The sequence below is a fragment of the Ananas comosus genome, linkage group 1, assembly GCF_001540865.1.
Source record: "Ananas comosus cultivar F153 linkage group 1, ASM154086v1, whole genome shotgun sequence".
NCBI lineage: Eukaryota > Viridiplantae > Streptophyta > Magnoliopsida > Poales > Bromeliaceae > Ananas > Ananas comosus.
The window spans coordinates 1,815,502-1,833,271 of record NC_033621.1 but is presented as its reverse complement, the minus strand read 5'-3'; the positions used below and the strand labels follow the sequence as shown (position 1 = coordinate 1,833,271).

At 38.3% G+C, this 17,770-nt stretch overlaps 4 protein-coding genes across 7 annotated transcripts; 2 read left to right on the top strand and 2 right to left on the bottom strand.

The window, feature by feature from the left end:
• Window positions 363-2,531, top strand: LOC109713545 (sm-like protein LSM1B). Of its 4 annotated transcripts, XM_020237666.1 has the most exons (7): window positions 363-706; window positions 1,370-1,438; window positions 1,529-1,644; window positions 1,719-1,781; window positions 1,859-1,874; window positions 2,076-2,189; window positions 2,262-2,531. In XM_020237666.1, exons 1-6 carry the CDS (start codon window positions 646-648, stop codon window positions 2,141-2,143), a joined length of 393 nt encoding a protein of 130 aa, XP_020093255.1. In that variant the 5' UTR covers window positions 363-645; the 3' UTR covers window positions 2,144-2,189; window positions 2,262-2,531. The 4 variants fall into 4 exon arrangements, with proteins under 4 accessions (XP_020093255.1, XP_020093247.1, XP_020093270.1 ...); XM_020237658.1 differs by having other exon boundaries at window positions 2,076-2,531; XM_020237681.1 differs by lacking the exon at window positions 1,859-1,874 and having other exon boundaries at window positions 367-706.
• LOC109713529 (elongation factor 1-delta-like) lies at window positions 2,946-6,091 on the bottom strand. Its single transcript, XM_020237656.1, has 8 exons — window positions 5,954-6,091; window positions 5,242-5,353; window positions 5,006-5,122; window positions 4,818-4,908; window positions 4,354-4,477; window positions 4,116-4,229; window positions 3,831-3,992; window positions 2,946-3,261 (listed from the first exon to the last, which is right to left on the bottom strand). Coding segments are annotated over exons 2-8 (696 nt in total). The 5' UTR covers window positions 5,328-5,353; window positions 5,954-6,091; the 3' UTR covers window positions 2,946-3,259.
• On the top strand, window positions 7,986-10,758 carry LOC109709800 (transmembrane protein 87A-like). Its single transcript, XM_020232132.1, has 5 exons — window positions 7,986-8,309; window positions 8,746-9,667; window positions 9,767-9,862; window positions 9,997-10,133; window positions 10,292-10,758. Exons 1-5 carry the CDS (start codon window positions 8,092-8,094, stop codon window positions 10,476-10,478), a joined length of 1,560 nt encoding a protein of 519 aa, XP_020087721.1. The 5' UTR covers window positions 7,986-8,091; the 3' UTR covers window positions 10,479-10,758.
• LOC109719300 (SPX domain-containing protein 5-like) lies at window positions 15,373-16,922 on the bottom strand. Its single transcript, XM_020245877.1, has 3 exons — window positions 16,505-16,922; window positions 16,191-16,356; window positions 15,373-15,810 (listed from the first exon to the last, which is right to left on the bottom strand). The coding sequence occupies exons 1-3, from the start codon at window positions 16,721-16,723 to the stop codon at window positions 15,437-15,439; spliced, it is 759 nt and encodes a 252-aa protein (XP_020101466.1). The 5' UTR covers window positions 16,724-16,922; the 3' UTR covers window positions 15,373-15,436.

Genomic DNA, 17,770 nt, shown 5'->3' with positions numbered 1-17,770 from the left:
ATTATTATACTGTGAAATCCCAAATGAGATTAATTTGTGTAATTCCATTTCACACATGGATGGGAAGTGGTTGATTGTGTGGGGGGCCCACAAAAGCCCATATGAAAACAGTTGGGCCGGCCTACTGAGTAGTGGTCCGAGTCTATTTATTTGGCCCAAATTAGCCTCCCTGAGGCAAATATATTTTAGACCAGGTGCACCACGTCATCGTAAACCGCACGACTGTTTCCCTGGGTGGAGATACCGGTCTACGGATGAGGTGGTGGCAAGAGTTTATCGAATATATCAAATCTATTTATCTATTTATTTATTTTTATGAACATGTCTAAGTCAAAGCGAGAGGGTGAGCCCCTGTTGCTACGTTTCGATCGCGAGGGGGTGGGGGGGTGGGGGGGAGCGGAGTAGAAACCCTCGGCGATTAGGGTTTCTTTTCCTCCTCGTCGAATTTGGTTACGGTTTCCGCGATTTGTGCGTCTACGCGAAGCTAGGGTTTCGAAGGTGAGCTTCTTTTTTGAGGCGAAAGGGGCTTCGATTTGGTGCACGGGGTGGGGGGATTTGTCGGAGGATTCGAGTCCCCAATGCAATTTGTGGCGATTTGGCCGAGCTTTTCGGTGATCTTTGAGGGGTCTAGGGATTTAGGGATCGATGTCGTGGGCCGGATCGGATGACGTGTTCCTCTCGACCTCGCTCGCTAGCTACCTCGATAGTAAGTCTCTTTAATTCGCTTGATGCAATAAATTTCCTGTTTTGGGATTTGTGAGCCATTGTTTCAGTGAGATAAGTATCAAAAATTGCATCTTGTGCTCCTTTTGGTGATTATTGTTCTAGATTTTCGTGAATCATGTCCTTCGTGCATTTCTATGTGTAAAAATCTGATCTTGCTTGCAAGGAGGTGAAGGAGCAGTGCGTTTTTTAGGTCAGAGTGGACAGATCAGTTAATTTACTGCTTGTTGGTACTTCTTATACCATATCGGATACAGAAATTTTGCGCAAAATTTCTCAATTATAGGCGTTATTCTCACGTTTTAATTGGTTTATTGCATGTGAGTGATGTTATTACTCGAACCTGGTTATTGAATTTGTGAAGTCTTGTGCTACTTTAGGATGATAACAATTTCTTTATTTGTCGATTTTATGGATTCTTTGGTGTTCCTCAGTCCAAGGAATTGTATGAAAAAGGCATATCCTGTAGTGTTGGTTATTCATGTCCACTGAGATTGAGCCAATGATGAGAACGCCGTTCCTATATGTATATGATTTTCTTTTTATTTTGTTTCCTAATGTTAGAATTATCAGCTCTATTGAGGCATGCTTTCAGCATTTGAATATGATGTCAAAAGTATCGCTTTCATGTTCTTTATTTTTACAGAAAAGCTGCTCGTATTATTGCGGGATGGACGTAAACTTTTGGGCATTCTTCGCTCTTTTGACCAATTTGGTATTCATCGCGCCAATCCGTAGGAGTCACATTTAGCCTTCAAATGCTGAGATGCTTATGTTAATGGTGGTTCTTTTCCATCTTTTGCAGCAAATGCTGTTCTTGAGGGTGCTTGTGAACGAGTAATCGTAGGAGATTTGTATTCCGATATTCCATTAGGTCTTTACGTGATTCGTGGGGAGAATGTTGTCTTGATTGGAGAACTGGTACTAAACTTTCCTATTGTTTTATGAATAATGTTTTTGTATAGTTAATAAATGCTAAACTTGACCCGTCGTAGGATTTGGATATGGAGGAGCTTCCTGCCCATATGATTTGTGTTTCAGCTGCGGAGATTAGAAGGGTAAATGCTATTATTAGATCATTTCTTTTGTGTAGGATGTTTATGTTTCTTAAGAGTGTTTTCTTAATGATCTGCAGCATCTTTCTAATTCTAGTAAGATTTCAAGTTGCCATATTGCGGCTTGATCTTTGCATTGGAACTCTTCTGTCCGAGGGTTGGGTCGAAAAAGAAAAGAAGACACTCAAATTAGATATTATTTAAAGCCCAATCCAGGAATATTGTTGTTTATTCCCGCTTATTTCTCTCGTCGCAATTTGATTATAAGACTGTTCCACGGTAATGTTCTCTCCGCAGGCACAGAAGGCAGAAAGGGATGCCACAGATCTCAAAGGCTCTATGAGGAAGAGAATGGAGTTTCTTGATCTTGATTGAGAGCTCAGAGACCTCTTTATAAAATTCTATCACCATGTAATGTTATTGTAGTTTCTTTTTCTTTTTTTTCCCCTCCTTAACCGCAAATTTTATCGCGGTTTATTCCAGGGATATGCCACAAAATGCCTTGTTCTCTCCGCCGTCCGCAGCAGGTGCTTATTTGGTCTTGTAATTTGTCAGAGGAATGAGACTTTCTTAGATATTGCAACCTTCTTCTGCTGCTGAAAGCATCCTGATTTTAAATTAGTTAATACTGTATTGTTGAGATTTATTGCTACAGTCTGTACTCTACACTGTCTAATTTTGGATTGTGATGGTTTTTGTGTTTTAAAGGAGTTTTCCTCATTGAGTGAATGGTGTTTATTGTGATTTACTGAAGCAAGTTTTTATTTAATCACCTCTGGAATTGTATCTCGATTTCCTATTTCTATTTTTTTGTCTGCAATCAAGTTTTTGATGGGATAATTACATACATTGTGTTACGGGTTGGTAATTATATTGAAAAATACTGTAAGAACGCCCTGTTCTATGCTTTACTCCTACACACCTTTAATTTTTTTTAGTATTCTAAAAAATTAATATAACTAGTAAAAAATAATATTAAACCTATGTAGGCGTATAGGTAGTATTGAAAAATTTATTCGATTGTAGGAGATGGGGAGTATGAAAAAGTACCCTTAATTTAGGGAAAAGGTTGATTACCTGTTAAAACAATAAAATTTAAAACTAAGCAAGCAAAACGTGGAGGGTACAACACAGAAACTACATATTTCCAAGCACTTGGAACACAGGTCGATCCAAATAACCTCAGATTATTATTATGCCTGTGACAACGATCATATTGCACCGCGTTGCAAACAAGCAAAGATCCAATGTTCACATGACGAGAGAACATCATAAAACATAAACAAAATGCATCATTCGAACACGGCCATCAAATCATATTGACGAAAATGACTAAAGTAGCAAAGAACGCACTCAACAGAAGTTTAACTTAATAACTTTTTACGACACGGGTTCTCGTTCTTAAAAAACCTAAAATTAATAACAAAACCTCATCCTGCCTTTGGACCTTCCAATCTTCTTGTGCGGCAAGCCAAAGAATTTTCTGCACCGAAGGGAAACATTGTAAGCTGCTACTCTCGCAGTAAGACAAGGTAGTAAAAAAGAGATTTAAAGCAGGCAGATTTAATCATTCTAGTCATTTAAGCACACGAAAACAGCGAACACGAATGACAAAGACATAGAGGGCAACTTTTCAAAGAAAATATGCATATAGACTTAAGACTATGTCAAGCTAGCGATGGATACATTGAGAATTCTCAGATCGTTCTTTTGTCAGTGCCAACTACTAAGTAAAATTCTATTCGTTCAAGTGAACTACAAAATATTGGGATCTCTTGGCCTTAAGTCTCAAATTAGATATTTGATCCAACTTAAATGTCTCTAGAACACAATTTACAACTTCAAGTCATTGAAATAGATAGGCCATTTTGACAAAAACAACTAAACTTTGATGTTCTTTCGTACATTGATTTCATGCCATCCATATATCACAATCCGGGTAAAAGAGACTAGCTTTTTCTCCTTCCTGTATACACTCTCTTGAGCTATTTTAGTCCACTCTTGTATTGACTAACATCTTCTTTAAGCTAAGATTAAGAGAGGTATACTCACAAATTTTGTTGAATGCCACGATATCGCAGCTCTGAATGTACTCGTTTGCCGGTTCAGCCGTGAGATGTTCCTCAATGACGCTATCAACGGAGACCAAATCATCTACGATGGTCATCATGATCTGGAGCTTCTTGATGCCATAGCCGACAGGAACAAGCTTTGCTGCACAGCATTCATCAACAAACATCCAACATGTAAGAAATTCCACTTGCTACGAATAATAAAAGAAAATATTTGAATGACTTAAACTAAGAAAAAGGAAGGGGGGTAGAGCATGTTACATACAGGCACCCCATAGCAAGCCCTCCATCTTCACGCTCCTTACGGCTTCCTCGAGCTTCTGCATGTCCGTTTCATCATCCCACGGCTTCACATCAAGTAGAACCGAAGATTTTCCAGCTATCCAAAATAATCAGAAAAAAAATATATTATCATGCTGTACAGCAAAAAGTTTTGAACGCAAACTCATGATTACGCAGTGAACTTATTCAGGATAATTTGAAATACTATAAAGAAGACTAACATTCCTTCTTCTTCGAAGAGGCTTTGACAGCCGCTGCACGCTCCTCAGCTGCCTTCTTTTCCTCTTCTGTCTCTTCACCAAACAGATCTACATCATCATCGTCATCTTCTTCAGCTGCCGGAGCCTGAAACGAAAAATGTAGGAATTAGATAATGACTGCAAAAACCAGAGGATTTCTAATATTTTTCAACAGAAAATGCTACTTTCTTTGCTCATTATAAGAAGGATTCGAAACAATTCTAAATGATAAGATTCATGCGATTAAACACCATGAAGGGATTTTATAGTTCCACACAAGTGCATAGAATTCTCTTCCTAAAATGAAAAAAAAAGAAGAATCTTCATCTATTACAAGTTAGTACCATATATAAAAATCAAACAGATAATTCGTGAGACCATGGAAACAATGCATGGCAACTATAAAATGCGTGAAAATACTAAATAGGAATTACTTAGGCAAGCACCTTCGCGTCGGTGACAGGGGGAGTCACAACCTCCTCAGCAACGGGAGCAGATGATTCGATCTTGACGCCCTTTCCCTCCTCATTAACACCGCTAAAGATTACGCACACATGAGACACTATTAAACAAGTACATTGCAAAATTCTGGTGCTACAGAAAGAAATCAAATCAAACCAAGAACAAAACATACCACAGCTTCAACAAAGCCTCAATGTGTTTATACCACCTCGACACATTAACATACTCTGAGGAAGGTGCCGATGCAAGTGCGCCATGCACAGCAAGATCATCCTTAGAGGCTTGGTATCTGAGACAAAATTACATATAACTATCTCAATATTTTCCATAAAATTATTACTTTTAGAGGGGGAAAAAACAAAGAGGTAATATGTAAAGAGGGAGAGACAACTACCAACAAAAACTCACCCGGTGATATAACTGCGTGTTAAAAGGTAGTCATTAAGCTTTTGGAGGCCAGATTCTGAGGTAACATTGTAGAAAGTTACGGCCATCTCTTCTTAACTCAAGAAAAAAATGCCTACAAAGAAAGATACACAAAAACATATGTTCGGGCAAAGAATACTCGCAAAAGTATCATCTTTAATGATACAGGGAATTACTAACTACCAAACAAATACAAAAAATACTTCAAAAGTTAAATCAACATAAGATCGGAGCACTGTAGTTTTTAACTAGCGCAATCTCCAAATCAATTAAGAGCAATAGCAGGATAGAAATAAAGCCTATTTAGTAAAAATCTTTTCTTTCTTAGCTCCCAACAATCTAAATTGACGGATCTAAGCATGTACGTAAAGATCATAAGCATTAGAAAAGCATAAAACCTAAATACTCTAGCTTCTAATTAAAGCAAACTCCTCATGATGGCAAAGATATCCATTTTCCAAATCAATTAAGAGCAGTAACAGGATACAAATAAGGCGTAGCTAGTAAAAATTTACTCTTTCCTAGTCCCGACGATCTAAATTTACAGATCGAAGCAAGTAAACAAAGATCGCAAGCATCAGGAATGCATAAACCCTTAACAATCAATAGATTCATCACAGAAAAAGCCATTGAAAGATCAAACAACGAGAGCAAATCAACAAAGAAATTGGGAAGAAAAACAAAATATTGAAACCTTTGGATCTTGGAGAAGAAGAGATCGATCGAGAAGACGATGAGGTAGGGTTTCGAGGGAACGAAGAGGCGGATCGAGGAGTGGCTTCTTATATAAAGGAGATTGCGGAGGAACGAGTTGGATTCGTTAAGGGGTTTTGGGGGCGTCTTTGGACCGTAGGATCGGGATCGAACGGTGCGTGGGAGGATATTCGAGGGAATTAGGGCTTGCGTTCGACCGAATCCGACTATTTATGGGCCTTGTGCCCCTCACCGAACCGGCGCTCGACCTTAAACCGGGCCTGAACCATCCAACCGGGTTTACTGTACGGGCCGGGCTGGGTTTCTGAATATTGGGTCGGATTTGTGTCGTTGCAACCCTAGTCTTAGCCCGGCCCGATAAGAGTTTTTATGGGCTTTTGTACCGGACTTTTTGAATGTGGATTGGCAGGAAATTATCGCCAGCACCGGGTGTATAAGTACTTCTCATACACCATCCGTTAAAATTATCTAAATTTAAGTTTTTATTTTATATTCAAAGTCCTAGATAATAAAATCATAAATTTTAGACACTAATTCTTATAAAATGAACATGAACAAGACATGTCTCTATAATGTTGATTTTAGTAGTAGATTTTTCAAATGCTCTAGTCCGTTACATATAGACCATTTAGGTACATGTGGTTTTAAGATAATGAATATTAAAAATTAAGCAGTTTGGTTCAACAAAATTATAAATATAATATAATTAGAAATAATGTAATTGAAAATATAATAACTATAATTATATACATTTTGTTTGTATAAGTTTTTTATTTGTTGCATGCGGTTAAGAAATCATTTAGGTTGATGAGATTATAAGTTATATAGGAAAGTAAAAATAAAAATAAAAATTATTACCAAGGTAAGCTTAAAAATTATTCTTTCCAAATCTTAGGAGTCATTTGGTTGCATGTAATTGCAACTGCACCGCAGTTGTAACTTTATAAAAATGTAAATTCAATGTTTGGTTTGATATATTTAACTTCAACTGCTGCAATAAAAACTACAGGAGTTTCAACTACAGCAGTTGAAACTATGTCCAAATTAACCGCAGTTCTAACTGCAACAGGTGAAGAGAGTAATTCTAAACAAAATATAAGCTTACCTCCTTAATTATTTTTTAAGCAAAAAATAATTTTTTTTTACATTGAAGGTGCTCTCACCATTATATATATATATATAAAATAATAAAATTTTAACAACTGTATGCAGTCAAACAAATTATTTATAGTTGCATCGTTTTTTACTATATAACCAAACAGGATGATGCATATTATTGCAATTATAATTATATTTTCAATTGCATGCATCTCCAATTATTCTATATTCGTAATTACATCTAACCAAACAATCTCTTATAGTTGGAATAATACATGTTAAATATAGGTATAATTTTTGTTGTTTTTGTTTTTTTTTTTAGAGATAGGCAGCGCTTCGTTTATTTTATTTAGAAATAAACTTAACTGAAAATGTGAATCAACTAGGAATCGAACTTGAAACCTTGGGTACCAATCACCAAGCCCTTTGCAACTTACGTTAGAGACGGTCGGTAATATAGGTATAATTTTAACTTTTGTTGTTTAGTCTTCTTGTATATTCAAATGTATCAAAATAAAATGTACAAGATGTACAGTGATATTTTGTAATGTTTTGAATTTCTGGACGAGGACGACGAGGACGGGCGTAGCACGTGCCTCCGCGGTGGCCGTCACGCATCCCGGAGCAAACGCCTTCCTCAATTTCAGCGTCAGATCGGTCGTCGCGCCGTCCGATGCATGCAATCACTCGCACTCTTAAGAGAAATCTTCAAACAAAATATCTACTCAATTTATGTTCTAATAATAAAGCACCAAAAACTAAACATCGTTGAAAACTTGGTACTTTTAAATTTTCATATTTAAAAAGTTTGAGTAGCAAATTAAAATAGCCAAAGAGTTAGGGAGTAGAAGTGCGATTTAGCCCAAATAAAACCTGGAAGTCAAAATTCCCTCCTAACCCATCTCTGCTTCCGAGCCGAAGTCGTCGTCTTCCTCCACTTCTTCGTCTTCTTCGTCTTCTTCTTCCACATTCTCAGATCCAAAGAGAGAGAGAGAGAGAGAGAGAGAGCTCCTTTCTCTAATGGCGCCGAACCCTTCTCCTCCTCCTCCTCCTCTTCTTCTTCTTCTCTGTCTCATTGCGATCATCTTCTTCGGCGTGGATGCGTCGGTCCACGACTACGCCGGGGAGAGGTTCGCGAACCAAGGCAATGCGTACATCCTCCATGGCGGAAGCGAGGGTCTCTACGCCTCTCCCCTCTCTCGCAACCCCTCCGACCCCGCTCTCAGCTCCTTCATCCGGTACTATTTAGATCGATCTAGTAAGAAACGGCACAGAATTAATTATTGTCTCTAAGAACCGTGCTCGATCGGCCTGATTTGATGTAGTTGTTAATACAGCGTGATTAAAATGCTCGTAGTTGTAGTTGCAGCAGTTAAACAGCGGTGTCGAACTTTGCCTTTTATATTTTAGCATGATTTTGAACTATCTCCACTTTGATCGAGTAATTGCATCCAATATTGTGCAGTGAGTGCCCAATTTGTTTAGTAATTTGTAAACAGAGTGGGTCTCTCACCAGTGTATTACGTTTGATTTGAATCTAACTGAATTGGCTACAGGGTTAAGTAAAAGAGGAGAATATTCTCAATGTTAAGTACTCAATTGAATCAGTTTCGAACACATTAATCTCACTAATCTTCTTCTTCTCTCTGTCTCTCCTTTGCTGAATTGAGTCAGATTCGAAAAGATCGTCTTCAAGAGGCCAAAGGCCGCAACCGACGGTGCCGAATCCGTTTCGGTTAGAGCCATTATTTTCGAGGTGGAGGATCGCGAAGCGATCGGCGGATCAGCCTACGGCGGCCAGCGAGCCATTTGCTGCACATCCGACTTAGCGAAAATCGGCGCCTGCACCGAAGGAGCGGTCATCTACCGCCCTTCTAACCGCAGCCGCGATTGGCCTCAGGCATTTTCTGCCTCATTCACAGCAGGCGATCTCGAGGCGACTCTACCGTCACAAACCATCCAGATTACGGAAACAGGAATGTACAACCTGTACTTCATCTACTGCGATCCGTCGCTCGACGGACTAGCAATAGAAGGAAAGACAATATGGAAGAACCCGACTGGCTATTTACCAGGGAGAATGGCCCCTCTTATGAACTTCTATGGATTCATGTCTTTAGCTTTTGTTGTACTTGGAATATGTTGGTTCTACCAATATGCAAGGTTCTGGAGAGAGGTGATGCCGCTTCAGAACTGCATCACGCTTGTCATCACATTAGGAATGTTCGAAATGACGCTGTGGTACTTCGATTTCGTGGAGTTCAACAAAACGGGTGTCCGGCCGGCGGGCACCACTTTCTGGGCAGCTACCTTTGCCGTGGTGAAGCGCACGGTTTCGCGCGTGCTGATCCTTTTGGTTTCTATGGGGTTTGGTGTTGTGAGGCCTACATTGGGTGGCCTCACTTCTAAGGTTGTTTTGCTCGGGGGGACTTTCTTTTCGGCTTCTGAGGTTTTGGAAGTGGTCGAGAATGTCGGCATTGTAAGCGATCAATCGGGGAAGGCGAAGCTGTTCTTCGTTCTTCCTGTGGCCGTGTTGGATGCTTCCTTCATTATTTGGATATTCACTTCGCTTGCGAGAACCTTGAACAAGCTTCAGGTACCTTGATCATACTTAATTTACTTGCAGAAATTGTGATATCTTGCTGCACAATGTACTGAAAACTGCACTGCTGGGGTGATTTTTAATCTGCAACAGGCAAGAAGAATGACTGCCAAGTTAGAAATATACAGAAAATTCACGAATGCATTGATCGTGGCTGTTATTGTATCGCTTGGTTGGATCGCATACGAGGTAAGATTCACAAAAAAAAAAATGTTGCAAGCAATTTGATTGGTACTCATTTGCTTTATTTTGCTGTTCGGTACTTGTTTGAATATTTTGAAGTTCGAAAGAATGAGAATATATACGTGTTAATCTCCATGTAGATCTACTTCAAGTCCACCGACATGTATAATGAGCGATGGCAAAGCGCGTGGGTTGTTCCTGCTTTGTGGCAGTTCATCTCCTTCTCGCTCCTCTGCGTCATCTGTATTCTTTGGGCACCATCTCAAAACTCAATGAGGTGAAACCATAAAATATTCAATCACTTGCATAATGTTTCGCCAATCTACTACTTTATGATCTCATATGTTTTTAGCCTTACCATGATGTAGATAACAAAATATTCATTTAGTTCCAGTGTTCTTTGCACGAAGCTCTAAAATTTACTTTTACAACCAGGTTTGCCTATTCGGACGATGGAAGTGAGGACTTCGATCATGAGGATACTGGACCGCTGATTAGGCCCGTGCCATTTAGCTACAAAGATAGCTTTAGTTATTCGATTTCGCAAGATGCTAAATTGGTACTAAGAACAGATGCCACATTAGGTAGCCATGGTGATAATGAGGAAGATAAAAGAGAATGAGTGAGAAACTTCCTGCAATGTGATATTAATCGGCATTTCGTTCATCATCGAAACACCAAAAAGAACGGCACGAAGTGTTGACCTTTCGCGAGGACTGCATGAGTTTGCCAATTTTAGTAGATGACTAACACTCAACAAATCAAACATCAAGTTCATCTTTTTCGTCGCTCTTTGCCATACCCTGTACTTCTCCCTTTCATCATGTCATAATACTACATTGCCTTATGTTACTGATATAACTTTCGTGAAACTGGGTATTAAGATGATGAATTATAAACTATCAAAGCTAGTTTTCTGCTGCCATTAATCGATAAATGGCTCTTTTTGGCTAGCGATTTTCTCCGCTCGATTTTGAACAAAGAAGAAACTTTTAATCTCAGTAAATATTATTTGGATCAGTAAAGAATGAGATCAAAATACCAGGTTTTTTTTCCCGTAATTCAGACTATTATTTTGTTGAAATAATCTCAATTAGTATTTAATTCAACATAGTTTGCTTAACAATCAACAGGAGTACAAAATCTTACACCGGAAACAAAGAATTTAATTGCTTTTGCACGATTCTTGCGTGTCATGTTACCATCTGTGTTTAAATCTTTGGAGTATGTTATACTCAAACTCACAATACCTTGTCTCGTCCCTATTTAGACTAACTTCTGAAACATAATTTGTTTATTATAGGAACTCACGTGGATAAAATTTTTTTGCACTTTTCACTGTTGTTAAAGTGCAATGAAAAAATATTCTGTTTATTATAATTTTCTTTAATGTACATTGCGTCGCAAGTATAGCCCGTGTGTAAATACTATGGGCCGAAATGAAATGGGCCTGAGAGGCCCAAATCGAGCCCAACCCACTCCCTCCTCTTAAGTATCGGACTCGCGCCATATTTCCCCGACCCTTTCCCCTGAAAACCCTAACAACCTCCTCTAACTCACTCGCAAGCCCTAAATTCGTCGCCGACTCTTCGAAGAGCGAAGCCGAACGTTCGGAGCCTCGTCGCCGACTTCTTCGTCGTCTTCAACCTCGAGCGACCGCATAATCTCTACGCGTGCGGCGTTCTTCTTAGAAAATGGTAGCGCGATGGACGCGAAGGGGTCGCATGCGACCGCGACGAATAGGGTAAAATCTATATGCATAGTCCCTGAACTCTCTCCGTGTTGCGACTTGGTCACTGTATTTTAGTATTTCACTATTTTCTACCTGAACATTTTAACATGAAAAGAGAAAAAAAAAATCTAATTTTTTCTCAGAAAATAATCATTTTACATCTTGCTACGAGTCACTACCTTAATCCTCTTTATTTTGTAGGTTAAAAATCGCATTTTGAAGTAAACACGAGTTTTTTTTTTTTTTTATAAATCTTTTTTATAACGTCAGAAACTAGAGTACAATGTATGTAAAAAAGTTCATGAACTAAAGCTATTACATTAAAATTATAAGGATTCAATAGCAATTTTGGTATATATAATTTATACTAATTTATAGTCTTTAGAATTACGTATGAAACATGCTAATCATCAATCCGCTACATTGTCGATTACTATTCATGCGAAAAAAAAAAATGTGCATTGTTATCTAGTTTGTGAAAGTAGAAGAACCATAAAGTATTGCGTAGTTACGCGAATTTTAATCAGAAGGCAAATTTAGTCATCCGATTTACGCAGGTCGATCAGCGTAAGTTAAGATGTTAGTAAGATTCCCTCCCCGCAATGTCGTTTCTTTGCATGAATTTATGCTCATTTTTGAGGATATATTTCACCCTTCTCTTTTGCGTCTCTTTCTTCATTTATTTTACTGACGCTAGCATGTTCCGCAAAGCTTTTATCTACACTCGAATAAGTTCCTTTTAGCGTTTAATGGTTTAGCGTAGCATTTGAAGCGCATCCTTTGCGACACTTGTCATGTCCTATTCACTATGACTTACACTCCCTTTATTTAGGTAGAAACCTACTTCGATTTTTACGTATCCTTAAACCCTCATTAGATGATTGTTGTTTCATTTCTCTTAGAGAATTGCTTGGGTGAATGCATTATTTGATTTGTCATTCCAAATGAGGAGCTTAAGAAGTACTTAGTCATTAATCATGTTCAAATTGCTCAACTAGCTTTGTAGATGCGCGCCAATCGTCGTGTGATGACAAACTAGTGTTTTGTCCATTAACTTTTATGGAACTACTAATCCGGTGTGCTCGATCAATATTTTATCAAATACGCCCCTAATTTCTTATAAATTACCAAATTCATCCCTTTCATCTAAAAAATATTTCCTTACTGTATCTTTTCCCCGTAAGCTTGATAAGTTATTACACATTAGTGAACTTTTAATTTGTTGGTTATATTAGCTTTTTACTATCAATGCCACCCAGTACTATACTCTTAGCAGATTCATTAAAAAATAGAAGTATTTTAGAATTAGGGATATAATCACTAAGGATTGAAATATGATCGCTTGATTTGGCAATAAAAGGAGTTTAGGGACTATGTTGGCATCTCCATGAAATCAAAGGGACTAACTTATAATTTAACTCGATCACAAGTTTAAGTTGTTGACCTATCACAAGTTTCTATGGAAGATGGTTCTGCTTATGCTGCTATCCTGGGGTAACGCCTATTTTTTTTTAATAGGTTTATGAATACTAATGTAGAAAACGCCACATCTTCATGTAACTATCTCATACTGACGTTGGCGGATGCAAAGCTAGACAGTGACCAATTTGTCCACTGCGCTCGAGAACAGAATCAGTTCTTTGAAGATAAAAATATGCTCTGCGCTTTTCTGTTTCGCCGAATAATCTGTGTATTGTATACAGGATTTGCTCACTTGTTAAATTCTATCTGTAATGACCCTACCCTTTTGCTAGATGCGTCTACTTGTAGGCATTGATTCGATAGTCGCGATCATCTTGGCTCCTAAGAGTGGCAATTGTAGTCTTAGTGATCATGCCGTCTTTTCTTTCTTTCTTCTAATATATATATATATATATATATATATATATATTCTTTCAACTTGTTTGTCCTCAGCTTTGGTGAATCTCATTAATCATTAAAATACATATGGTATGTCGGAAGCAAACTCTAGCTTGGCGGGAACAAGCAAGAAATCTTTGGTTTGAATACAAGTACCCCATGTCGAGTCTCGTGTTGCAGGAATATTCTTTTTGATGCGGGGATACATAATTGAACATTAACTTGTACCTAGATGGCATATCCTTGGAAAAAAGAACATGACGATCCCATGTGACCATCTATGCTAAACTGGTAAAATATGCATACCAATAAGTATGTTGGTATTCGGTATTTCAGATGTCAATCGTGACACTAACCCAACCTGTTCCAGTCTATGCATATTAACTGCAGATTATGTATTCTTGCTTTTGGGAAAGGGCATGGTTATTAGTTTGATCCTGACCTGGTAAGCATTAATCAATGATTTGGCTACTATGGTACTTTTGTCAGATAGAACTTCAAAATATGACATGTAATTTTGCTTCAAAATATGAATTATGTGGGTCCAGCTAATGTCTCCCATTCACCTCCTTACCCTGCTGTATGTCTAGGAGAACTCACACAAATATGGTGATCAATAGAAGTTTAGCTACTTGAGTAGTTCAGGTCGAATTTTCAGTTTCCTGTTTAAATTTTTATGTGCAAAAGTTCGTGTTTTGTCAGTAACTTCTTGTTCTAAGGATCATGAGAATTGGTTTGTACTCTTGTTTGGTTTGCAGTTATATAATTCTACAAGCGTTAAAGTAGATATAGTTAGAGAGTACATTAAAATAATTATCGATACTATGTTCGTTCAGCTCTGTGCCGAGTATATTACACTCTCAGTATGTATGACACATTCGGCAACATATTTTTAGAATAAAAAATAGATTTTTTTTTTTTTTACCTTTTGAATCATGGTAGTTTTATTACCTTATGTTCCGTTTGCCATTATATGTATTTATTTTGGTTTACTAGAGAGAAACTATATCATCGATGAATGTTTCCATCGATGTTTTTCACTTACTAGCTATATTTAGATATTTTAAATATAATGTTGCCATTATATGTATTTATTTTGGTTTACAAGGGTTTCCGTCGTCGGAAACAATCTTTTTCACTTACTAGCTATATTTAGATATTTTAAAGAAAAATATACTTACAATGGTTTCTCAGGATGGTCGATGGTGGGGCCTAGTGTCCTTTATGCATGTTGCATGTTTTTTGCGTGAACTATAGCTTGCGCCGCCAAGTCTTTATCTGTATAAATCAGGTATGCCAACAATATATTGCTTTGACACTGAGACTCACTAGCACATCAAGAAAAAAATAAAAAAAGAAATTTTGAGAAAAGAATGAGGGAAAAGTCCATGGGAATATAAATGCGGCTTTGAATACACATCCCTTGTTTATACCAGGGATAACATTTTTAGTTCATTGGCATACTTCTACACCTACTTTAGTTCAATCTTTTATACATTACTATTTTCCAAAGCTATGCCCTAAGGTCATGATGTAAATAGTTTGAGCAAGCAAGCACAGGAACCTCAATTTAAAACCCTGCAAACTGGGTCAGTAGAAATATTGTCGGAAGGAGCTCATATTGTAGTTTTGTTTTTCTCATCTACTTTAGTACATTTTAGATTTTTGCGAGTCAACTATCCTTCCATTTAACATAAAGACATTAATGTAAAGGCTCGGGTTTAATGTGTTTCATTATATGATGTTACTGATCTTTATTATTTATACTTTTTGCTGCTGCAGATGATGTGGAGCCTCAACAATAGATAAATCATAGGACTAATGGCATAAATTAATGAGAATATCTAATCCGACAAATAGAGTAAAAGTCAGCTGCTTTTTTATATTCCATAGCCATTGATAACATGCAATTCGTGTATTACGGTTCGATACATCCGTCCCTTCCACATCCTAACCGCTCTTTCTCTCTCTTTGCTAACATTGTCTTATCATTGGATAGGAAACGAAGATTGAACCTGCAACCACTGCAAAATTTCCGAATCAGGTAAGATCAAAGGGGGCAGGGAGAATTCACCATGAGTGGAGCTTCCTTTTCTCATTTCCTGCATGGTTATGAGTGCGGCGACTGTGTTTCTTAGTATGCTCTGCTCCGCCATTGCTAGCCCGTCGCGTCCCCCTCTCTCCGCGTTCTCTTGCTCTTCTATGGCAGGGAAAACGTCTTCCACGATGCTCTCGCAATCTTTTACAAGCTCCGAGATGAGCTCGGTCATGAAGAATGGCTGCTTCAAGACCTTCTCTATGAAAGGAAGTCTCAGTAGTCGTCCCGTTCGCTTGTCGTACTTCTTCAAGATCTTAGCTAGCCCTGCAATTCCCCGAATACTCAATCCTCTGTTTGCTCTGGGAGTCTTTTGCAAATACAGCAACTGATATATATCTTTTGGTTTATTGAATGGATTGTTAAACTTTTGACGAATCGCAATCTATTGTCTGTGTGTTTATTTTCGACCCGAATTGCATGATCTTGTTGAGAATGGGTGAACCATTGTAGACCGAAGGAGCGGGGTAAAATAGTCATTTCAACATGACAACTATCATGTATTATGCTTAGATGCTCAAAAACCAAGTATCTGAGGATGTTTTTGCGGAGTAACAGTATGTTCATGAACTACAATTGGCCCTTGTTGGTTATTTTGGCACAAATTTGTATATATTGGATGGGAAATTGTTTGTGGAAAATAAAACCTGTGTAGTTGATGCTGCTGTAGTTCACCAGTAGCACCATTTCTCCATGGAAGTTGACAATGTCTTTCCTTATGCATCCCATCTCCGCCGCATACTCCGCCTCCGACGGGCGGCCCACCTCCGCCCCGAAGGTCACTGCCGCCTTCTTGATCCTCTCGTGGAGCTCCTGCATCGAGAGAAACGAATAATCATGCATAACGCACTACGAGTTTTACGTACGCACGAATACGCATTCGCATACGACGCGCGAGAAAGTGAGAGCACCGGCTGACTGCACAGCGCACTATGATGCGCGAAAGGATGCAAGCACTGACCGGCTGTCGGATGATGAAGTCCTCCTCTTGCTCGATGAAGAAGGTGTTGAACTTGTCGATCTCGGCGTCGAGGAGCGACACGAACTCCTCCTCGGCCTCCGGCTGGTTCGCGGAGATGAGCCGGACCAACTTCTTGAGATCCTTGTAGGATATGAACTTGTCCCTCCATTGAGGAGGGCTCTCCTCTATTTGCCTCTTTAGCCACTTGCCAAACTTCATTTGTTATTTATTCTCCTCCCTTTCTATCTCCTTTCTCTTCTCATGAACACTCTATAGCATTTGTGGGTCTTGTACCATGGATCATATAAAGCAAGAAAAAGAGAAGGGGATGTATAGTATGGTTTTAGAGGGGAGGGGAGGGGAGGGAATATTTGAGAGCATATGCCAAGCGTGTTAGGAAGGAGAGGGGTAGGAGAGAGAAAGATGGTCTTTGGAGAGAGAGTGAAACCAAATCAATCTTAGCATATTCCAAAGTCATATTTCCATATTATAAGCACATTGATTGCCAACGACTCACTCTCTTTTACTTCCTTTTATTAATGCTCCTTTTCTTAGGGTAAAATTTTATGGGTAGCCCTTGTCCTATTCTAATATTTAACGTTTAATTATTATATCTTTATGGGATATTTAATTTCTGAACTTTCACATATGTTCTGCCTGCTTGGCCACGCTTATTATTGTTACTTTCTTGCAAACACTTCGACCTGCAGCTGTATATTTGTGAGAATTTTATGACAGGAGTACTGTGTGATCTTTTTCTAACCCGCATTGCTGTAATAAATTACGAAATGAGTCATTTAAATTAATTAATTCATAAGAAAATTTAGACTTTTTTCTACTGTCAAATATTGAAATGTAATATATGTAAAATTAACTTTTGGATTTTGAATCTTTCAGAATATGAAAGTAAATGCTTTTAGTCACTGGAGTACAAAACTAGGCCAAAGTTGCAATATTGGGATGGTATGAGGAGTATATATATACATTTTATCCAAAGTTTTACTAAGTGCTTTGGAGAAAAAGTTGGTGGGGAGAAGGGGAAGATTCCATGGGATCTTCTTTGAGTTACCACAGAGATTCCCACAAATGTCACAGGGTGGTGTTTTTTATGGGGCTTTTTCATGGTTTATTTTTAGGAAAGGGCAAAAGAGAGATTTAAGGGGGATTTGACAGAGATTAAAAGATTTGGGTCTATTTCCAAATTGGGTATTAAATAAAAAAGGATTTGGTGGGTTTATTCTAGATTTTTATTTATTTATTTCCTTC